The sequence below is a fragment of the Coenobita brevimanus genome, chromosome 28 (assembly GCF_032717465.1).
Source record: "Coenobita brevimanus isolate Jiangsu-jjx chromosome 28, ASM3271746v2, whole genome shotgun sequence".
Taxonomy (NCBI): Eukaryota; Metazoa; Arthropoda; class Malacostraca; order Decapoda; family Coenobitidae; genus Coenobita; species Coenobita brevimanus.
The window spans coordinates 9,009,543-9,034,073 of NC_136981.1; the positions used below are offsets into that span (position 1 = coordinate 9,009,543).

Consider the following 24,531-nt stretch of genomic DNA (forward strand, 5'->3'; position numbering starts at 1 on the left):
AGCCACACCACCCCGCTGCACTATCCACCAAGCCACACCACCCCGCTGCACTATCCACCAAGCCACACCACCCCGCTGCACTATCCACCAAGCCACACCACCCTACTGCACTATCCACCAAGCCACACCACCCTACTGCACTATCCACCAAGCTACACCATCCCACTAATACTGTCCACCACGGTATACTAAACCTCTGCTCAATCCACTAAGCATACCTCACCAATCAGGTTAGTCTAGGCTGATTTAGGTTTGATCAGGTTAGGCTAAGTAAAGCTAGGTTAGGTTAGGTTAGGTTAGGTTAGGTCAGGTCAGGTTGAGAGAAGTTTGGTAGCTCTACTGGACCGACACCCTGACGGCCCTGATGCAGAAGGGTGTGAAGGAGAGAGGCAGGGAAGTGAGGCCATCCTGCTGGGTGTAGGGCAGGTCAGACCCAGCCTCCTCCATGCCGTCACAGGCCTTCACAGAGGTCACTGGCCAACGTAGGGTCACGCTGGGAGGGGAGGAGGGGAGGGGAGATGATAGAGACACCATGGACAAAAGATCGTATTTTATTCCATCGCATCTGCTTCACATTTTGGGCATGGCCGTCACTTTCCTCCCTAATGCATCATATTAAAGAACATCTACAGTGGGTGGCGAGACATACCAAGCTGAGAAATATTTGTGGCAGAGGAAAGTGACGAGAAGAATTGGTAATACTTTAGGATAACCTTTGTCGTCAACTGTACTAGTAAGAGTATCCAGAGGAGTTAATTTTAGGATAATTTCAAGATAGTAGCAGGAAATGGTGTTAGGACTAAAGAGAGATTAGTTGATGGAAGGTTGATAAAGGTATCTTGTTATTTGTCCTTTAGAAGACTGTCATAAGAGTACTTGATGCTCAGATAATGAAAGAAATAATATGAGACAACAAAAGGTTATAGGAAAATGCAGAGGGTACTCTGTGGAGATAAATTATTACATCCTGGAAGGCAAACTCACCCGAAACCACTTATTGCAACGATAAAGTCTTCAACACATAAATGAAACTGTATCTCTTTTTTACAACAGCCATCCTCCCTGGCGTCAGAAACAGTGCACCCCACAGCACTGAGTCTTATACCGATAAAAAAGAAAAAAAAAAAAAAAAAAAAAAAACTTTGGGAACGGATGGTGGTGAGGGACGCCTTCACGTGATAGCACTGATTATACAAGCGTCCTTCAGTTACATCCCTATCTCCTAAAGCGAGGATGGTGGACTACAGGAAGAGGGGATATTAGGTCTGCAGTCCACCGGGGTCACAGTCAGATGAGCCACGAGTTGCAACTGCCAACTGCTACTTGAGGAAAGGCATACTCACGTGACCTTTGACCTGGTTCCATTACACTCGTAGAACCGCAGAATGACATCACCTGACCCGTCCTCGGCTGGCTTGACTGTGTGGAGTATGGCACCGTCACCATCCACACCCACCCAGGACTCCTCCACACTAGGATGGAAAACAGGATGAGAGGATGCTATGAGGAGAAGAAGATGATGAAAAAAATAATGATGATGATGATGGTGAAAAGAAGAAGAAGAAGATGATGATGATGATGATGATGATGAAAAGAAGATGATGATGATGATGATGATGATGAAAAGAAGAAGAAGAAGAAGCAATAACAACAACTGAAAGGAAGGCTGATGAGGAATAAGAAGTTGGAGGAGGAGAACAGAGAAAGGGAAGCCAAAAAGGAATGAAACAGGGGAAATGTAGTTACTTAAGAATGAAATGGATAAGAAAGGGAAAAAGGAAACTAATGAATGACATAATTAGGGAAGGATTTAAACACGAGAAAAAAACACAAAGGAAAGGTGATTATGAAGAAGGGTAAGTGAGAAGAGAGGAAGGAAGGAGTCACGATATACAGACGGAGAGAGAGGCAGACACACAGGAGCCTTCAAATCATCACCCAAGCGGATATATCGTGGGAGGAGTAATGAAGGAATGGGGAAGACCAGGATGGGGATAAACGAGGAAGATTAGAACCAGAATATGGAGCTGGTCAAGACGAAATGCCATGGAAAGGATGCAGAGCCGTAGTGTTGTCTTTATCCTACCACTGAACTAAGGGAAATAGATTAAAGAGAATAAACTATAGAGAAATGGAAAAACTCAGTATTCCTTCCTTCCTCTTTCCTGTAAAACAAATTCAAGGGTAATGTTATGGATTAATTGTGTTTTGCAGGAAGGACTTGGAAGGGAGAGTATAGATCTTCCCGTCTCTTGTTTCTAATACAAAAACAAATCTGAGTTGCGAAACGGTAATGACTGTAAGGTTGTTCGTGGGCAGTATTCACAAACACACTTACGATCCATTCTCTAAAGTAACCATGATCTGTTTTCCCATAAAGGACATGGAAGGGAGCATTCAGACCTTCCCGTCTCTTCTCCTACAAAAACGAACTTGAGTTATGAGACAGAAATGTTCGTAAGACTGATTATGTTCTTCCGCCTTAACTCGGCTCTGACTTTTGTCCTCCCGCAGCATATCCCGTGTAGCACAGTAGCAGAAAAAGATAACAGCATAACTCTACATCCTTTCCATAGAACTTCTTCACAAGTAGAATCGCATTGCAATGTTAATCTCTTGTTGCAACTTAGCATTCAAGAAGAAGAGCTGAAGAGGTGACAATTCTGTGCCAAATTAGAATAAAAAGAGTCAAGTGTATCTGTCCCCAAATCTCAACGTATTCCGGGGGCAAACGTCACTTGCCTGCCTGATGGTGCCTGGAGGTGCAGCAGAGGATTGTTGAACTCGTAAGCTCTCTTCACAACCTCTGCCTCCTGAAGGCTACCTGTTGGGTACATAAAACAAATTAATTTGTATAAAGTATTTAGACTAGATGACAACTGACTCCATATCCCGAAACTTCTGCGGGATATTCACATACATGCACACACAGTCACACGCAAGCTCACACAGAAACATACAGTAACATACATGCAGAAACATGCACACGCGCGCCCGTATGCACATGCACACAGTATATTGTACGGAAATAAAAGGAATCGTTGTTAATTTTACGACGCAAGCTTAAGAGTACATTATTCTGCACAGCCGTTGAAAAATACAGTAAGTACAAAATGTGAATTAATGAGGCAGGCAGAGGAATAACCATCACAGGGGCAGTTCGATTTTCATAGATGAATCTGCAATCTTTCAAATTATAACACAAAGGGTCGTAATCCAAGTTGGTCTGGATATTTCGTTACACATACTCCTTAGCGATTTATTCTGTATATTAAACCCGATATCCTCTTTTTCTGCTACTGATGCAAGCTATGTCAATGATAAAACAAAGTGAACAATGTACAAGAGACTGTTCCGGTGTAATATGCAAATAAATAGCTAATGAAATGGTGCCACGAAGCCCCTTATTTCGCCTAGAATACGGCGCAGGAGGAGTACGTACTTGCTGGAATGTGAAGTAGAGGTATGGAGGTCAAAATCATTAAACCAGGTATCTTTTTCTAAGCTTTAAAATTATTGCAAGAAGGGGTTTATCTCACTGTACTATGGTGTATACAGGTTACAAAATTAAACATGGAAACAATACTCATTATTTTTTTTTATCTTCAAACTGATATGGATGAGAAAGATTACCCCAAAGTGACATGCTTACACAGAGGGGAAGCCTGGAGACAAATAACTTTTTAAACTAACGTTTCATCTTCCAAATTAATGCACAAGAAAGACTCTCCTAAAATTATATAGTCTACATGAAAGGAAAACCTGGAAAACTATAGCTTTCACTTCCCTCAACTCACCAGTGTGTGGGAGGAGTGCATACTTGAAGGTGTGGTCGCCTATGTCAGCGTGTGCATCTGGTGCCTTGGGTGAGCGTAGGAGGGAGAGGGCCAGGGTGTGACTACGAGCCATCCACCCGTACTTACTATCGTTCAGCACTGCCAGGCCCCAGTCACTCTCAGACAGGTCAGCCCATCTGGGTGGGAATGCCACACATTAAGGACTGTATTCATAAAGAGTATAGGGGACCGGGGCTAGGATACCACAGTCCAGAATATTTATTAGCAGGAGACCGACCTACGTCCCTGGTAGCGTTTCACATGACAGAAAAACTCCTGGTCACCTCTAAGACTGAAACCGTAGCGCGTAAACCAGTCCCTTCCGACACAGTGTTCTACCACCATAACACCAGGCGTAGCCATTCATAAAGGATCTTAGCCAATTTGCATGATAACCAAATCGTCGTAGCCATTAACATCATCACAGACTGTTGTATCCTCCAATCCTATTTGTCTGTTTGCTTATTTATTTCCCCGCAGTATATCTAAAAAAGTTGTTGATGTCTATCGGTGAAGTTTTGTGGATATGTGCAGTAGATGATGGGCCAAGGAAGAATTGATTAGATTTTGGTGATGAGCTGAGTCGTCTGGTACAGGCGTTGGTGGAGGTATGCGCTCTTTGAATGCCGTATTCTTGTTTTCTTTTGCTTTGGTTGCGTTTCATATTTTGCCACTTTTATACTCGTTTGAATTTGATTCTGAAATGTTTAATAGCTGTATATTAAAAAAAAAAAAAAGTATATACAAGCAACCCTGTACGCAAGTTCAGCCAAAATGAGTTAATAAACACAGTCCCTGGAATTAAAACTGCTGTGTGTTGCAAACTAAAGTGTTACTGTCTACATATTCAGAGATAATGGTTAGCATGATAGTCATAAGGTACTGTATTTATTCCTTGTAGCCATTAATCAAGGGTAAGAGCAGTGGAAATGAGTTTTTTAATAGGTGGCATGTGTTATCACACGTAGAGAAAGACAGATAATTCAAAAAGTTATGAGATATTGTCGTGATGATGTGAATGTGTTAGCAAGCATTTGGAGAAGTACAGTGAGATGGTTCGGCCATGTGGAGAAAATAGAAAATGAAAGACTGACTAGGAGAGTTTATGTGAGAGGTGGAGAGGGGAGGAGGAGGAGGAGACCGAGAATAAGAGAGAGAGGGATAAGGTGGAGGTGTACGAGAGAGGGCTATGTACTCTGGAAAGAGGACAGCCTGATTGCTGAGGGTAGAGTGACATGGAGGCGATTTGCTTGTGGTCATCTCATCTCTGGTTAAGGTGTCTAGAGATAGATATAGATAGATGGATAGATAGATGTTTAGATAGATAGATAGACAGATGGATAGATAGATCGGTCGATCGCTCGATAGATAGATAAATAGATAGACAGACCGATAGAATCCCATGGTGGAATTAATTCTAGACTGTCCTTGACTGCTGCTAGTGTCCACAGACTACAATGCCTTACGGAGTCAAAACTGAGGCCTAAATCTAATGAAGATTTCACCAGGAGGTGTATTTATAAACTCCGCCAAACTTAAGTTGTGTATAAGACTGTTTATATACGAGTTTGTCTTCACTCATACAACACACGAACACTTCACAACCAAACTGGGTGAGTTCTGAAGTAACGCAGTACTAAATACAAATTGATCTGCGATAACAGGTAACTGTGACAGAAACTTGTTTATTTGGATTCTCCGGCCAGACTGCTTTGATCCATTACCAACTAAATGATTGTCTGAACACCCATCACTAGAGTCCACCATCTCTCTTACCCAGTGGCTGATCTGAGGACTGTAATTTCCTGTAGTGCGTTTATTCTCACTGGCAAAGATCCATAACCACTTTCAACTGAACTGATGGCCAAGTGTAGTCAGACTGGAGGATGAATTTGACTAGTAACCAAGGGCACTCATTCCTACCTCATAATCACTGCTCACTGAATTTTATGCAACCACGATTTAGTATTCAAATTTTAAGAGTAGCCCAGTTCCATCACGTGAAAAAAATATATAGTGCACATCAGTAAGATCCGACCCCCTCAAGTGTGTTTGTGCAGGTCATATACCGATACATGTTTGGTCATTATTCAGTGTGTGTTCTTACCTAATTGTTCTTACCTAATTGTATCTTTACAGGAATGAGTCAAGCTCGTACTGTCCCGTGTCTTAAACCATATTTATCGTACATATCCTTAAATTTGTGAATTGTTTTGGCACACACTATTTCATTTGGTAGTGCATTCCATTGATCAATTGCTCTGTTTGGGAAACTGTGTGTGTGTGTGTGTGTGTGTGTGTGTGTGTGTGTGTGTGTATCATGTCATAACTAGGCCGAGAGAGAGAGAGAGAGAGAGAGAGAGAGAGAGAGAGAGAGAGAGAGAGAGAGAGAGAGAGAGAGAGAGTAGAAAAAGACATATAACAGCATCCACACAAATTACAAGACATGGATAATCATACTTGTGACCACAGACTTCATATCGCGCAGAATCCCAGGACGTGTTCATGTGTGTGGGTCTCTCCAGGTGGCCGAACTGGATGTCAAAGTTGGCCTTGTTGGTGTGCAGTGCCGTGGCGTGGAGGGCCTTCAGGAACTTGCGGCTCTCTCCCCAGCTGACCGAAGTTTGGAAGGTGAGGTAGGGCGAGTCTGAGGCCAGCTGGATGTCCTGGGTCAGCTGTGAAGAGCCGAAGGTCACACCCCAGCGGACGGAACATAGCAGAGGACTGTTTTCCACGATGACCGGAGCTGTGATGCTATAGCCAGACTGAGGGTGCAGAAAAAAATGTGCTTCAGTGTATTGCGGTATTTGTGTATCATGTGTTATAGCCAGACTGAGGATGTAGATGAAGCGTGTTTTAGTGAACTGTAGTATCTGTATATCATGTGTTACAGCTAGACTGAGAGTATAGAAGGAAGTGCTTTAGTGTATATTAGCATTTTATATCATGTCGTAGATTTACGAGGCCTTGAACAAGAAAAGCAACACTTTGTCACACTAACGCAATACAGAATTATATAACAGACTGACCAGTGCAATTCTCAGTTGATTAATTAAAAAATCATAAATAATCGAAATTAGTAAGATCCTCTGGTGAACTCATTCTTCTTCCCCTCTTCTTCCTCTTCTCTCTTTTTTACAAGCTACTCTCTACTCGTTTTCCATCCCCCTTTCCTTCCTTCCCTTCTTTCTCCTCATCCCCTCACGTCTTTCCTTCACTTTCTCCATTCCTTCAAACAAACTCCTCTATCAGACTTTCCCTTCTCTCCCTTTCCTTTCAAGCCACCCCTCTCTCCTCTTCCTTTCCCCTTTCTCATGCAAACCACTTTCGTCTCTTCTCTCTCCCTCTTACATCCTTTTAAGTCACTCCCTCCTTCTTTTCCCTCCCCTTTCCTTCCTGCCCTTCTGCTCACTTCTTCACTGTTCAGCACCACGGGCGTCTCCAGGTGGTAATCCATCACATCCCAGGCATCCCAGTACAAGGGCTCGTCATCGTACAGCACAATCTGGTTCCCGTACAGTGGCGTCGTCTCTTCCCTTCCTTCACCGCCATCTGCAGGAGGGTACTGGAAGACGTCCCTGTCCTCGCCCACCACCTGCAGGCTCGTAACTCGGCCGTGGGTGTCGATGACGGCGCGGATGAGGCCGTTCTCGATGACAAACTGGTTGTTGGCTTCGGCTGTTGTGATGACGAGGGAAGGAGAGAGTGATTAGTTGATTCAGAAGAGAGAGACAGACAAAGACAGACAGACAAAGACAGACAGACAGACAGACAAACAGACAGATTGAGGGAAGGAGAACGGGGAGGGGGAGGGGGAGGAGTGTGAGTGAGGGAGGGAGGGGGGAAAAGATAAGACAATTTTTTTTTTTTTATATAAATAACAGAACGGAGGAAGGAAAAACAAATAGGTAAAAAAAAAAAAAATAATCCATACACCAGATTACTGGTGTCCTCTGTTCATAAAATATCTGTAACAGTTAGACTTGAACAGCTGTGGGTTGAAATTTGGAGGAAAACAACTCTGGGGAAGCGAGTTCCAGAGAGATGCAGTTCGGGGAATGAAAGAATTCTGATAGGCAGAAGTTCTGCAATATGGTAGAGTGACATTCCAGTCATGAGCGCTACCAGATGCCCGTGTAGCACGAGGGAAGGCATGGAGAGGTGGCACCATGGACGCAACTTCGTCTGAGCATTTGCCAAAAAAATATCTGTAAAATAATGCAAGGGAGGCAACATTCCTTCTTACTTGCAGGGGAGGTAGTTTATATGTAATGGCAGGGTTGGTAATGATTCTAACAGCTTTATTCTGAATTTTGTCTAGTTGTCTTAATGCAACCTCTCCACAACCATTCCACAAGGGTGAGCAATATTCAAGCTGAGAGCGCACATGACTCTTATAAATTATAGCTAACTGCTCATCGGCGAAGAAAGGTACGGACTCTGTACAATAATCCAAGTTTCTTTGAGGCGGTTTTAGCAAGTGATCTGACATGAGAGGTCCAACTGAGAGCACTGTTAAGTGAGACACCAATAATTTCAATACTTTTGGAGATGGGAATATTAGTAGCACTGAAGGTAATGTACGAATCTGGCAATATCTGTTTATTAGTAAACTGTATATATTTAGTTTTACTAGCATTAAAAGAGACAAGGTTGTTTTGTCACCATTCACTGATTGTAGATAGATCTTGATTTATGGAGATGGCTGTACTGAGTTGAGAGGTAGAGATATTAGACTTTGTAAATGGATATCTGAGTGTGAATGAACTATGTAGTGTTGAGTCATCTGCATATGAGTGAATGGGATTGACAGATAAGAGATCATTAATATGAACCAGAAATAGGGTTGGCGCCAGAACTGATCGCTGTGGCACGCCGGCATTAATTGAGTGGAAATTCGAATATACATCATCTACTTTTACTCTTATTTTCCTGTCACTAAGATAAGAAGAAATCAAAGGAACAAAAGACGTTAGTCCATAGCAAGGGAGTTTGGACAGCAGGGAACGGTGCCATACTCTGTCGAAAGCTTTAGAGATATCAAGAGCTACTGCATGAGTTTCTCCAAAAAGATCAATTGATTGATGGATGGTATGAGTTAAGAGATTGAGTATGTCAATGGTGGATCTTTCGTGGCGAAAACCGTATTGTCTATCACTAATTAAGTTGTTGGATTCAAGATGTTTAACAATATGCTTATTAATTAAAGTTTCAAATACCTTACCAAGAGAAGATGTGACAGCTATTGGTCTGTAGTTGGAGGGGTCAGACGAACTCCCTTTCTTCGGAATTGGGTGGATATTGGCTTCTTTCCATGAATTTGGGAATAAAGAAGTACGTATGCATAGTCTTAATAATTTAGCTAGGACAGAGGCAAGTTCAGGGGAACACTTTTTCAAAACAATTGGCAGAATTCCATCTGGGCCTGGAGCTTTGTTGGTAGGTAAATTGTCTAGGATGGATTTTACGTATCTTGTCTGTATTTTAAGTGGGGCAATTTCGGGAGAGTCAAGTTCCAGTACTGAGACATTCTGGCTGGTATCGTCTATGGTAGAATTTCTGGCAAAGGTACTAGCAAAGATATCTGCTTTCCCACGTGGGTCATTTGTAATATTGCCATCTGAATATTTTAGTGGGGGAATGGAAGATGACTTGTCAAATTAAGAGTTGACCAGAATATTCTATTGTCATTAGGGTTGTTAAGTAGTTTTGATGCTTGCTTTTGAAGAAAGTTTGATTTAGATAGATTTAATACAGCTTTTGCATGATTTCTAGCAATTTTAAATTGGGAGAGTGATTCAGATGTTTTTGATTTTAAGTAAGAGTTATATGCTAATGACTTTTGGGCTGTTGCTCTGGCACAATTGCCATCAAACCATTTTGGAGAGTTTGATCTTTTAGTGAATTGTTGACTTGGTATGAATAAATCCATACCAGCTAGTATTAAGTCGCAAATGTGGGACTGGGTAGAATTGGGATCACTAGAGAAGAAAGACTGCCATGGAACATCAGCAAGATAATTTCTAAATCCATCCCAGTCTGCCCTGTCAAAGTGCCATCGGGTCACCCTGACAGGTTCAGAATGGGGAGGTGTAGGAGGGTTAACTAATGAGGCTTTGATGAGATTGTGGTCAGAGGATCCAAGTGGTGACAGTACCTCTATCCTGTATTGATCTGGATTATTTGTCAAGAATAAATCCAAGAGATGGGCATTATGGTCAGGATTATCAGGTATTCTGGTTGGTTGCTTTACCAACTGGGTGAGATTAAACGATTCCGCAAACAGCTCGCACTCTAGACCAGAGTCGTCAGTCCGGGCAGAATGCAATAACCATTCAACATTGTGTATGTTAAAATCACCCAAAATGGTAATTTCATTGCCAAGGGCAAGGTCAAGGTTACTCAACTGAGTGGATATGAAATCAAATACACTGGGTTCCAAAGAAGCATTGGGGGAAAGATAAACTACACAGATATATTTGGTAATGTTTTGGCAATTTAATTTATATAATGAGTAATCAAAAGTGGATGAAGTGAAGTTTAAAATAGTGTCAACTGCATATTGGGATTTGATATAACAACAGGTGCCGCCCTTGTTACGAAAGTTTGTAAGGAGATGGTAACCGGGAAAACAAAATGAAGATATATCGGTAAAGGGTGAGATTTGTGGTTCTGTGAGGAAAAGGGCCAAAGGGGATATGGACTGAAGGAAAAAATGAACTGAGTTTAAATTTGTGGTAAGGCCTCGGATGTTGGTAAAGAATAAGGCCGCACCGTCACCTCTTCGCCGACGAGCATTCCCGGAAATAGCAACAGTCGCTGCCGGCACAGTCGCTTGATGGCGACCGGGAGGACCCTGTGCCTCCAGCCCTACCCTGCCGGTGGTGGCAATCCGAGGGAATGAAAACAAGGGCTTGATAGTGTTATCATTAAATTACCCTCATCACCACCTCCCTCTCCCTTTAATCGTATACATGGTTAGGCTGGCCTGAGCTAATTTAAACCAGTCTATGCTATTTCATCACTATGCCCAATCTATCCACCATCCCACTGGAGCGACAGCTAAACAGAATTAGTTCCTGTCCATTCTCACACGAAAATTTGAGGCAGTGTTGCATTTCATTGGCATTTCATACAAACCTGTGGGGGAAACAGGACTACGTGGGAGGAATCATGAGAACTACTTTTTTGTGGATATTTTCTGGGATTTTGCAAGATTTTTTGGAATTCTGTACGTATCAAATGAGAATAAAACAAGTGAAGCATTTATAACGGGGCATATTTTATAGAAATGAAATGACAAATGCGACTGGCAAGGTTGCATGTACCACTGGTTACCCTTACAACTCTTCCCTAGTATATTCTCTACAGCACTGGCTATGCTCTCTCTTATTCTCACTTCCTATCTACTTATCTATCTGTCTATCTACCTATCCACCTGTCTGCTGCTTTTCCAAATACACCTGTTGAAACATTCCCCCAAGTGAATGTTTATGCATACCTGACTCATGAATGAAACAATGCTCCAATTTCAATATGGGCTCAGAATGAAGTAAATCCATGTGTCGACTTCATGCACATTAACATCGGAAAAGAAAAACAGGCAAAGATTCTCGGATGAAGAAGAGGAATCCATAATGGGAAGTAATATTTCATCTACAGAAATTTGTGGGGGAAATCAGCTGGGGACAGGGGAACTTCTGTATGGAGCGGCAACACTACTCTGAAGTCTAAATAAACCGGGCATTACTGATCTAAAACAGCTCGCGAAAATTTGCGAATAAAACGAACCCCATATATACGGAGTCGAGCTTTATCACGTAATACAAACGCCAACACAAGACTGACATAGTGAGGCAGGTTACACAATATAAGCACACAACGTACCCACAGTGGCAGGATAGGAAGGTGTGAGTGATGTGGGTGGTGCTGCGCCCATGGAGGCAACACTGACCAGCATGCTGCCTTCTGTCCCTGTCTTCACCACCTCCTTCCTCGCCCACGGCAGTGAGTTCACCAGCATCTCGCTCATCTCTTCGCCACTGCCTGGTTGGATGCATCATCATCATCATCATCATCATCATCATCATCATCGGTTATCATTATAATTATCAGTATCAACAGCATCTCGATCGCCTAGCCGTCGCTACCTGGTCGTCTACATAATCTTGATCATCATCACCGTCATCACTAATATCGTCATTAACATCATCATCATCATCATCATCATCATCATCGTCGTCGTCATCGTCGTCATCATTAATTAACATCATTATCATTATCAATACACCATCACCTTGGTAACATACATATACATCCATATATACATTTACATTACAGCTTTCGAAATTCTTGGCTCCTTTTTTACTGAATTCCAAGACTATATTAAACATACCTGGAAAGAGAACGTGTGAGGATGCAGCAGTTTTATATACAGTACACCAACATTACACATGATTTATACAGCACGAGTTACCTATCTTCACATGTTTGCTCATGGTTGCGAGGGTCAAAATAATGTTAACTGATATACCCGTCAAATGATATAATCTCTGTGCTATGATTTTTGTGCATCTTCAGTGCAAATATCATATCACACACACACACACACACACACACACACACACACACACACACACACACACACACACACACACACACACACACACACAAACACACCACCCACACTACACACACCTCACAACATCAACACCACCCACACCACACACACCTCACAACATCAACAACACCCACACTACACACAACTCCCAACATCAGCAACACCCACACTACACACACCTCCCAACATCAGCAACACCTCACACCATCAACAACACCCACACTACACACACCTCACCGCAGCAAAAACACCCACACTACACACACCTCACACCATCAACAACACCCACACTACACACACCTCACCGCAGCAAAAACACCCACACTACACACACCTCACAGCATCAACAACACCCACACGACACCCACGCTACACATCACCTGCTCATCCCTCACTAACCGAAGATGGCGTTGGCTGCATTATCCCTGACCGTGTGGGCCGCCTGGATGGCCTGGGTGTACAGCGCCTCGGCATCGGGGTACACAATTTCGATGCTGGACCCGGGAAGGACGTCGTGGAACTGGTTCAGGAGGACCTTCTGCCACGCCTCCTCCAGATCACGCTGGCTCCTGTAAACCAATAAAGCTAGTTTTACCCCTCTGTTCCCCCTCTTGATTGTTGTTGGTATGAATGTCGTTCCACTACCAGGTAAAAGATATAGCATCCCTACAATAGGCAATCAATTTCGAAACCCAGCGATCCAGTCTTCGAAGCCCAACCAATTTCAAGAATATCGTGTAAGAATTTCATAAAACTGCTCGACAAAAATTAGTATAATGATATTCTTGTCCTCGACTGCACCGTAATGTAACTCTGCAGTCTAGGTCCTCTACCACCTACAGTTACTTCTTCCATTCCCAGTACTCGCACACCCACATCTTAACACGTCGCATGTGTTTTTACTGTTGTTGTTCAACCCAGATCTGTCTGATCGAGCAAAGCCGTCGACCGCAGACAAGCAACCGCCACTATGGGGTAATACCACAGGTATGTTTGCGTCTTAGTGTATCGTCTGCTGTGCACAGCTCTCCACTGCGTCTTGATATGGGGCTAATCTACAAACGGGACCTTTTTTTTTTTTTTTTTTTTTTACCTGTAATGTGCTGATATGTGTTGCACTCTTTTCCCCCATTACGCCCACACCTACTTGACAGCATTGGTTCTTCCTTTTTTTTTTTTTTTTTGACGCTGCCATTCACGGATACATTTGTACACCAATGGGGTACCTACTTCCTTGAGGTAGTTCTGGTGGCGGCAAGTAACTGCCGCACATACCAGCATCTCGCCACAACACCCTTCATTAGCCCACCCAGTCCATCATATCATACATTTTCCATACTATCTTGTAAATGGAACGCATCACCTATTTTCTTGTATAAGATCAATACAATTCCACTCTTACTCTGCTCTTTAACACCTTCACTATAGCAACATCTATTACTCTTTCGTTATAGGTACCGACAAAAGATTTAATACAGTTTAGGAAAGAAGTCTTAGACCGAGCCCGCTAATCTCTGCCTCCCTAAATCCATTCCATTCCACAAATCTATTCTAAATTCAGTAAAAAGGTCTGGATTATAATTAAATTTCCTGAAGGGCATTTTAGAGCATTCTGGTGTTCCCCTAATACTTGAAATATCGTAATGGTCATCATCATCATGATCATCATTATCAGTAACGGTATCTCATTATCATTACCCCTCCACTACTCTTGCAGGAGCCACAACACATTCCGGGGTCCTTGTGTGCCTATGGCGTGGGACAGCACTAGACCACCACCACCTTTTCACTGTACTGCTTTCACTTTAACTTGGCCTAAAACTGACGTCTCTCCATCTTCTGTGTTTCTAGGAACGGATGTAAAGCCAATTAATGTCTTATGCAGTCATTAAGCTGTGAGAAATATGCAAATGAACAAAAATCTTGGCCAAGCTAAAGTGAAAAGACTACACTTACTCTTGCAGGAGCTGTGATGTATTCTGCGGCCCCAGCGAGGCTACGGCGTGGGACAGCAGCAATTCGGCGTCCCTGAGCTCAAATTCCGCCCGCCGACACAGCCGCTTCATGGCCGCCTGCGTGGTGTAGGTGGCGTTGTGCAGTTCCAGGTATAGCTCGCCCACCCACCGGCAGAAGTTGTGCTGCTCAGACTCCAACTGCGTGAACAGCTGGTCGGGGGTCACCAAGTTCATTCTGGGAAAGGTAGACAAGATGTGGTGATAAGTTGGCCGACCCTTGTGTCTTGCTGATCACAGTGACTTGGTGAAATGGAAAAATGATTCCCTAATTCGTAAAACCTGCTTCCTGGCAAGGTACAACAGTTCTTCTCCAAACTGTGTCACATGTCCCCAGTAAAATTTCCGAATATGGGTGAGTTCTGCCATGACTGACCTCTCTACCATTCTCTCCTTGATTTTTTTTTTTTTTTTGTCCCATGCTGTAACGAAGTCCTTTACACACTCACTTGATGCAGGGCCAGCTTCAGGTACACTGAGTGACAAGCCAAATGGCTTCCTGAAGACTAGGAAACCATTCACCATACTGTGTGGTTGCTATAAAACCAAATGAACCCCTCACGGTCTAGTGGGCTAAGGCACTCCTACTGGGCTTAGCCCATAAAGAGTTGACATCCGAGGGATGGACAGAGTTTATTATTTACATAACGCCAGTCAGGAGAAAGCAGCTGGCCACTCTCGCCTCGAATGTCTGGGCTAAGTGGCCCAGCCCTTGGCTCCTACCCTCTGATGGGTCCATAAAAACTGTACGATAAAAAGATATATTAAACAATCTTACAAAGGTATCATCCAGAGAAAAGCAGAATAAATACCTCAGAATAAATACTACACAGCATACTCTACAGCAAAAGATCTCGAAAGAATCAGTAGGACTGTTACTCTATACTTTCGTTGGAGTCCTTTGCACTACGGTATGGGCTACAGTCAACCAAACTGCCAAAATGAAACCGATCAATTGCAGCTTATGCAGTTTTCACTTTCTGTCTGATCAGATACTGCATATCAGTCTTTAACTCCTTTAGTGTAAACCACCATCAAGCTATTTTACTCAGTTCAAAAGACCCCGCTCTTTGTGAAGTAGTTAAAATGATATACCCCATCAGTACATTTTTTTTTACCATTACATGCCATTATGGTGTAGCATAAATCCACCCAAAAAGTACTATGATAATGGTGTAACTATTACACAAGCATACAATGCACAGAAGTGTGCCATAATAATAACTAAAAAAAAAAGAATCTAGGGCTGCGATTACATGTCTTACTGCCTCTACCTTTTTCCTATCAATTTTGACGCACTCATCCCCATATCTTTAGGCATTTTTGTAAAATGCTTTTATACTTATACACAGTACACATATAGATAAAAAGATAGACAGATATGTGGAGATAAACTGATGGATTGATCTAGACAGACGGACAGATAGATTGATAGACAAATAGATAGATAGATAAATAGATAGACAGGTCCTCTTTCTCTTCTCACTCTCACTTTCCGTTACCTAGGGCATCCGTCTGTGTCCTGCAACCTGCGTGCCCTCTCCAGCATGTCCCTGGTGGGCCCTCCTCCTCCGTCACCGTACCCAAAGAGGAAGGCCGAAGTGGAGGCGCGGCCTTTGTCCAGCAGGTTCCTCTCTGTATGCACTGCCTCCTCCGGCCTGGTAAAAGATTTGAACTCCTTAAGATCAGATGACATTTTTTTTATTCTTGCTTTAAACATCCTCAGTTATGTGGCACAATTTTCAGTTTATTCTTGCGACCCAAAGAGGAAGTTGAGGTGGAATTGCTGTCTTTATCCAGTTGGCTTCTCTCCGCAACGCTGTGTTTCCTCAGCCATGATACAAGATTGAGCCCACTGAAGCAAGCGACTATATTATTTAAGTTCATTCTTGCTTTTAACCCCTTAAATCAGGTTATTTGGTGAAAATAATATCCCTTAATTCAACCATCATAGTGAAAAACATACTGTTAATAATTTCTGAAAAGCTGAACTAAACAGAGGTGAACAAATGCAGTACTGTGTGGCTGAACAGCTACAGGAAGGCAGAGTATGCTTTAGGTGGAATAATAAATGCCTGAAAAGTGAACGGGTTATTTAATGTATAATTAAGCAATTAAAGTAACAGATTCAACTTAATAATGTTCAGAGCTCAACATCAGTATAAAAAATATATCTCAATGTTATAAAATTAGTCATACAATCGTAAAACTTAAGATCTCCGACATTCTCAGCCCATTTTCCACAGATAGGCCTACATGGAGTGGGAAGGTTCCAGCAAAACACAGAGGAAGGCATAAGAACAGAGCACTCAGTGAAATGAGTAACATATTCATGCAAGTCATCGAAATTTCTGGTTCCACCCCACAAGCCAAGCAATCCAGAGAAACTTAAGCTTTGCTATTCCTGACTTCCCGTTAGCTGCCAGGTTAAAAGGGCAACCCCCACAGTTTCATATCAAGTCCTTTGAAGCATTGGTCGCATTTCTTTCTTGGGCCACTCTCTTCTCCATTTCCTTAACACATTTTTCTTTTTTCTGTTGCTAGACTGAGGAGCAATTAACGTAATCACTAATATTAGGCAATGTTAAGCAACTTATAAAAGCCTATATTTGACATGACAACAGTTAATTTTTTCTTCTTCTCACACTAAAAGCATTAATGCACACCTTAGCAATACAGCAGCTGGTAATCAGAGCTGGCCGACAGAGAGCTGAAGCAGAACTAATTTTTGTTTGTTGGTCCCATCTTTGACCGGGCCCCAACACTCAGGGAAACAGTCACTGTGGGCCAGAGATATTTTTGAAGTGGAAAACAGCTGCTAGGGAGATGTGAGAGAGATTCGTTGAAGATTCCCTGCGGCAGCGGGATACAACCAGCTTCACCTCTGTCTTGCCCACTGAGAGTGAGATTTCCGAATACATATACCATCGAGTCTCCGTAGTGACTCAGATTTTTTTTTTTTTTTTTCAGGATAACTAGACACACTGGAACATTCTGCATGCCCTTTCTTTTTCCTTCCTGTAAAACATAATAATTCACGAATCAGTTGATGAAGAACAATAAATGCGTGAAGGTTCTGCATCCACCTTGTCCCTCCTGCAATAACAAATAACAGTAACAACACGGAATGCATCGTAAATCTGTGAGTGAATCTGGACCCAGAGCACACCAACACAAACCCCTCTACGGTCACCCCCAAAACTTACTTGACGCTCATAACATAGGAATCCCCCGGTGGGAAATGTGCGAGGACGGTGCTGCCATCTAGGCCTTCCCAGGTGAAGTTGTGGTGTGGGAAGCGGTTGACCATACTCCAGCTCAGCTTTTGTGTCAGGAACCTCTTCAAGCCCATGTGCTGTTTGACGTTGCCATTCACGAAGAATTAATCAATATTGTTCAGTTGAAGGTACTGCTGGTCAAAAATATATTTAACAGAATATATGCATTTTAGTATACATATAGGTGATTACACTGCTGCTGTTAATTATTACAAAAATATAACAATACAAAACTTATATGCACAAATGCAGGTATTGGAAAATTATAGCCAAATGTATAAAAAATCCAGTAATATACATTAAAGCTTACATTCATGAGCACAAATATTTGAACATTATAACCACATGTACAAAATATTTGATAATATACTTAACCAGCTACATCCCATTGACGTGTATATACGTCCACACGTTTTGTCACTGTCAGTCCCGCTGACGTATATAAACGTGAATCAATTGCAAAGGTCCCAAATTTGCACAATTTTCAATTTTCGCGAGTGATTTTTGGTGCGCATACACGAGACACCTTCCTCTACAAGATGCCAGGCAGGGACAATGCCTTACCCAGCATGACCTCCCCCCCCCCGCATGCCATTGTCTCGGCAATTCATCTGTTACCAGTGACCTGGCCAGTAAAGACATGTCGTGCCATGGTACGAAATTCAGGGCCAGAGTGATTCCCCAATCGATGACAATGTGGAGGACAAACTTTACATAGCATTAGATGAAGAAACAGTCAGAAATGATGATCAGGTAATGTCGCCAAAAAAGGTCAGGTATGTTGATGTGTTTGGTGAGTGAAACAATGCTTATATTGCCTATATTACTGTGTGAAAACCAATATACTCTCATACTATCTATAAATTCGTACCAAATAAATAAATAAATACCGTTTATGAGTGGTGTGGAATAGTTACCCTCCCACAGAACTCGTTTTCTTTGGAGCCAGCCTGATAGAAAACCCAGTAAGGTAAGGAGTACTGCTAGCTGTATTGAGTATTTTTAACCTCAGGTGAGCGATTTCTCTATGAATTTTCGATGTTTCTCACCAAAAGTGGAGGTTTGAGCCAAAAAAATATTTTTCCAAAAGGTTGGGGTTGGGAGGAGTCAGTGGTGGAAAAGTGGTCGGGATGGGGCGGGTTAAAAACTGACATTCAGGAGCCAGGCATCTGAGCATTGTAGACAAATGTACAAAATATCTAATAATATGGCTGAAAACTCACGTTCATGAGGGCAGGTATCTGAGCGTTATACCCAAATGTATCGGGGAGCCAGAACTCTTTGCAGGTGATCCCCAGTTCCCTCTTGAAGAAGCCCTGACCGAGGAGGAACTGCCTAACGAAGGACTCCCCGCTGGGTATGTTGCCGTCCATCTCCACCCACGCCCCACCCACAGCCAGAAACCTGCCTTCCGCCACCCGCTCCAGCACCCGCGACCACAGATCAGGGAAGTATTGCTTGCACCATGCCCATTGCTGCGCCTGTACGAAGGAAACAAGAATAAACTAACAGAAGAGACTGGGGGACAATATTCTTACCATAAATCAACAAATCCTTCCAGTACAGTAAACAGGTTTCTCTTAACATTTGCACTATAATGAGTCTCTCATAAGGTAAATAAAACAGACTTGCGGTACAGTTAAGTTTACATTTAGAGACCAGTGGCCATGGTGGCATGCATAAAGCTTTTCACATGACAGCGGCTCTCCATGCGGCTCCTCCACCAAGCATTGCCAAGATGACAGTTTCTGTTTGTATGTCGTTTACAAGGGTCGTGGGTGCGGCAAGAGGGAGCACTTGATGTAGTGCTGTCTACTTCTCCCTTCACCCTTACCACTCTTTTTGTTTGTCTGCCCTCCTCTATTCATATTTTCTCCCATTCTTCCTATCACCTTTTATTATACTTCCTTCCACTTCAAGTAACTCTACACTCAGTATCAATCCTACAGATTTCCAGTAACCTAGGAGAAAAAATTTACAATGCTGGAGAGTAACCATATAACTAAATAACGGGGTGACGTGGAGCCTATTATGGTGTCCCTGTTAACTGGACAGGAGCTAAGCCTCCACCCTCCTCCCTGTGCCTCACTGTAGCGATGAGCTGTCTGCTATAAGGGAACATCGGTTCACCGTGCAGAACAGCCCTGCAGGGGCGATTGCCTGCCTGGGGTTGACAGGTCTGCTCGAGCAGACAGACCTGGGTTAATCAACAACAACACCGACGGTCCTGGACTAAAATGTTAACCACCCCATTGGGTGAGGTTAGAAAGTGGACTGGCAAATAACATCACATCCTTCCTCGCTTATATTTACAAAGAACATCGGGTATTGTCAGAGATAATTAATGTATCCTAATCAAAATTAAGTAATAGGAAGTCCGGGCACTGTATGTTGTCTTACCCTGTAGAACCAAAGTAACTAAACTATTGTAGGGGAAAAGAACGTTAAGTGCCTTACCAAGAAACTCTCGTTTTACCTGTGACACAAATACTGTATAGGTAAAGACCTGCATTTGGTGCTCTAAGTCAGTGTGTCCTCCTCAGTACGATTTGCTCCTCGCTACTCTCTTCTTTTCTCTCTTCAAAACCCATCATAATGCTCACACTCACTCCTTTGAATCTTTATTCTTGGCTCTCTTCCTCAGAGAATGTCTTTTAGAACAAGATTATTCATCTGAACACATCCACCTCTATTTCTTGTCCCTTAACCCTTTGCACAGAACCCATCCTAACCCCATTCTTCAACCCAGTCTCCCTTTCTCGTCAACCTCCACTCTCCTCGATTAACTGGTCGAATTTAGAGCCGTATTCTAAGTAGTTTTGGAGATTTTATTCGCAACACGGCTGCCTTAGTGGCCACTGTACCTCATTATCCTCGTGTTTTTTACTGACGCAAAAATATGCAGCTATTAAACCTATATAAATAACATGCAAGAGAATTTTATTAAGGTGCAATGAGCAAAATATTAGGCAATGGAAGAGGCGCTACAAACCCTCCTATAGTACCTCTAATAAGGGCCTTACCTGTGAGACAATGAAGTTATGCTCTGGGTACTGATCCATGAGAACGTTCAGGTGTAATATCCAAAATAAGTTGCTAAGAAAGAGGTGCTACGAAGCCTCATATGGTACCCTGAATATTGAGCCTTGACCTTTACCTGTGAGGCGACGAAGATGTGCTCCGGGTATCGATCCATGAGTGCCAGCTGGGATGAGTAACTACGCGCCACCTTCCTCTTGGTTTCCGTGTAGGGCCACAGCCAGGCAGAGTCTATGTGGCAGTTCCCCATCGCGGCCAGGGTGTGACTTCTCGACCCCCCGCCTCGGGTGAAGTACTCATCTGCCAGATCGCTCGCTGTCCTGTGGTAGGGGTTGGAGGGTTAATGATGGGTGTTGGTTTACCGAATATCCAAGATGTTTTATTTCAGCTGTAATCATCATCATGACTTTAACTTTTTATATCTGTAATAAAGCCAATAGGAAAAAAGGTATCTTCCTATTTCTGTGCCTGCCTTTGTCTCTAATCTTTATCATTCTGTCTGTCTTTACCCCTGTTTATATCTCAGTCTCTCTCACCCACCCGTCTTGTCCTGCTATGATCGAGTTCACCATCTGGTTGGCAGTATACAGCGCCTGATAGCCCCTCTGATCTTCCAGGCCAATCAGCGTCTCAGCCAACTGGTGCAGCACTTCCAGGTCACGGGTCAGCTTGTAAGTCAACTGGTCAAGCTTTGCCACCTCAGCGCGGGTCACGGTGTAGTACTGGTCAGGATCTGGGGGACCTTGAGGAGGAGGAAAGGTCAGGCTAGTGGAAAAGACAAGGAAAAATAATATTGTTGGAGAGGGATTTGGCTTGGTGGCCAGAGGATCAGAAAGACCTTTAACTGATATCGTTACAAATATAACCTTTTTTTTTTTTTTCAACAAAAATAAATTCATTAGGGGATCCAGGGAAAAAATTCTGTGGAGGCTCCCCAGCATCTATTCCTTACCATTTTAATTCTAGCATATGGCACGTCCACATTTTCTTGTATGTTATTTATGCAATGTACTATATGCCAATGTCAAAATATAATAACACACAAGACCATAGCAAGGTGTACTATACAAAATAAACTGCTGAGGAGGTGTTAGAAAACTTCTTACGCTGACAAACCCATACGTCCGGATGACATTAACTGTCTCCTACCCCCGCCCCTTACATCTTGTTGACAATCATACTCACTGATTGTGTCTCCCACCCCCGCCCCCTGCAGCTTGTTGACGGCCATCTCCACGTAGTATGTGTAGGGTCCAGTGGCTCCTGCCTCGTGGTTCGTAGTGATGGTGTAATCCGTCCTGAGGGCTCCTGTGTCACCGGTTGTCAGCCCCTGGGGAAGGGTGTGGCACAGAGAAGTAGACTTTAGTAACCGGACTCATACTGCACACAGTAAACCCCTTGAGAAATTGTGGCACAGATTATTTTCTAATAATTTTCCCTTGGTCAAAATTTACCATCTTTCCATCTTAGACGCTGAAATGTAGCACGAAGTTAATAGAATATGGTGTCAGTCACGAAGAAGTGCTCTGGAAAGGATTAAGTTACGGCAGTTAAGCTGCAAAAGGAAGTAAGTCCCCGCCAAAGTAAACGAACTCCAGTTCATGTTATCACGAGTTCCGTATTACGCCCTTTGATGTGCAGCAGCCCGAGGTATAATCCAGTACATCTGAGGGCAGATCAGTATACTTCCCTTGCTGACATTACATGATCGACAATCCTTTAGTCACCTCATAGGCATCGTACTCATGCAAGGCCGTTATTTCGAGCGGGGCGTGTAGAGATTAGACACGACTAAGCTGTAACTGATACACATATATTCAGACACATCATTATCCAAGCATTCTGTTCATCTAAATAGCAGCCTCCTTGTCTTATACACTGCTATCACGACAGGTACAAGAGGTGATGTTAAGCCTACAATCGATGTCCCTGTTAACTGGGTGAAGAGATTCAAATGAGGCATCCAGCCGAGAACTATACTTCCACACTTTTTCAAGTGCTGCGCTGTGGCGGAGCGCTGTCCGCCGCAAGGAATCATCGGTTCATTGCACGAGATGGCCCTGCAGGGGTTGTTGCTTGCCTGTGGTTGATGGGTCTGTTCGACCAGACAGACCGGGGTTGCTCATCAACAACTATTACAGGTACGACAACATTAACTCATCGTGCTGTGTGTCTTATTCCACTGCGGCATTAATTCCTATATGGATTAATTAGACCCACATATACAGTTCCGTATGACAACTTTGACCACCATTACCATATCAAATATTAGATTTCTGAATGTGTTAATCTTAATCATATATATCTTCCTACCATGGATGTACATTACAGTGCACGTAAAAGTAAATACTATGAATATATTATTTCATCATAAACACCGATATTCTCACAGATTCAAACATCACCACTGCCAAATCACTACTCCCATTATCAATCTTTCAGGTTTAACCACACTCGAAAACCGCAACCATCACCACATCTGTGTATATTAGCTAGTCAGTCCACACCAGATGTTGGCTGCTGTCCGAAATATCCCAGGCTGGTTCAGGAAACAGCTTGATTATTTGAATTTTTTTGAAGCGTACTAAACTAATCAACCGCAAGACCCACCAGCAAGTCATGAACACACCTCGTTTAAATCCATTAGCCAGTCCTGAATGAGACAGCCGTAGCATGTATTCAGTATGGACATTGGGTATTAGCGCCGAGGTGATGACATGCTAAGGTGAGTGGCACATAGGACTTCTGAGACTTAGGGATTGGCTTATCAGTCTATGTCAAGAACAGCACACACACACACACACACACACACACACACACACACACACACACACACACACACACACACACACACACACCTGCAAAATCTTCCCATCCTCGCTCCAGACGGCGGCCTCGGAGTTGGATCCCCACCTCAGCACCACCTCGCTGCCCGCCCACTCGTCAGGGATGGTGAAGGTGAGGCGGAACCAGTGCGTGGACCAGGTGGGGCCGTAGCTGCTGCCGATGGATGCTGGGGTGAAGTCTTGCTGCGTGATCTCAGAGAAAGACCATTCCTCCCAGGCACCAGACCCACCCGGCAATGCCCAGTGGGACAACTCTGAGGGGAACAATGCAGATGGAAAACACTCGACCATGAAAGAAAATACCACAGAAAATTATCAAAAAAAAATGCGGTGGGAACATTTCAGCATATATGGAAGGGAAAAAATCATGAGGGAAAAGATCATAGAAAACTGTCAGAGAAATCGATAGCTTTGGGGACTAATTAGCCAAAAAAGCATGTAATAAAGTGAACCTACCGACAGAGCGGGCATCGGGGTAGAGGCGGTCGACCAGGTTTACCTCCCGGAATCGTGTCGAGCTGATGAAGTTGCTGATCCTGGGAAGTGTGGTGTTTAGGTTCTTGTGGAGGCTGGCTTGCACTCCAGGGTCAGACATCTTGATTAGAGTGGTATCCTTGCTGCTCTGTGCTTCTGTTCCTGGACTGGGATGGAGAGGAAGGACTGTAGTTTAGACGGTAACAAGGACGGGAAGGATAGGAAGACAATCTCAAGCATAGGGTAAAGATGGAAGCTTGGAAAGAGGTGTTTGGTGTCCTCTTTTGATGTACCTGAAATGGGTTAGAAGAAAGGACTGTTGATTCAACGGTAAAGTGGATGGGATAGACATTAATATTACTGATGAAAGGAGATGAAAGTAGGACCTGTAGCTATAACCTGATAATGTAGACGAGATGGACATGA

At 43.2% G+C, this 24,531-nt stretch overlaps 1 protein-coding gene across 1 annotated transcript; it reads right to left on the reverse strand.

Moving 5' to 3' along the window:
• Nucleotides 1–336: 336 nt before the first annotated feature.
• LOC145394674 (alpha-mannosidase 2C1-like) lies at nucleotides 337–24,226 on the reverse strand. The gene is made up of 17 exons (XM_080268449.1): nucleotides 24,088–24,226; nucleotides 23,644–23,885; nucleotides 21,971–22,115; nucleotides 21,326–21,527; nucleotides 20,904–21,105; nucleotides 18,970–19,227; nucleotides 17,675–17,823; nucleotides 15,971–16,126; nucleotides 14,413–14,646; nucleotides 12,856–13,025; nucleotides 11,724–11,882; nucleotides 7,249–7,514; nucleotides 6,297–6,601; nucleotides 3,798–3,973; nucleotides 2,739–2,824; nucleotides 1,344–1,462; nucleotides 337–493 (listed from the first exon to the last, which is right to left on the reverse strand). The coding sequence occupies exons 1-17, from the start codon at nucleotides 24,224–24,226 to the stop codon at nucleotides 337–339; spliced, it is 3,165 nt and encodes a 1,054-aa protein (XP_080124575.1).
• Between the last annotated feature and the right edge of the window lie 305 nt (nucleotides 24,227–24,531).

Coding starts and splice junctions, on each gene's coding strand:
- LOC145394674 (XM_080268449.1), bottom strand. CDS start 24,226: ATGTCTGACCCTGGAGTGCAAGCCAGCCTCCACAAGAACCTAAACACC. Junction 21,528..21,970: donor GGGGGTGGGAGACACAATCA/GTGAGTATGATT, acceptor CTCCTCCTCAAG/GTCCCCCAGATCCTGACCAG. Junction 2,825..3,797: donor TGCACTCCTCCCACACACTG/GTGAGTTGAGGG, acceptor TGTACCCAACAG/GTAGCCTTCAGGAGGCAGAG.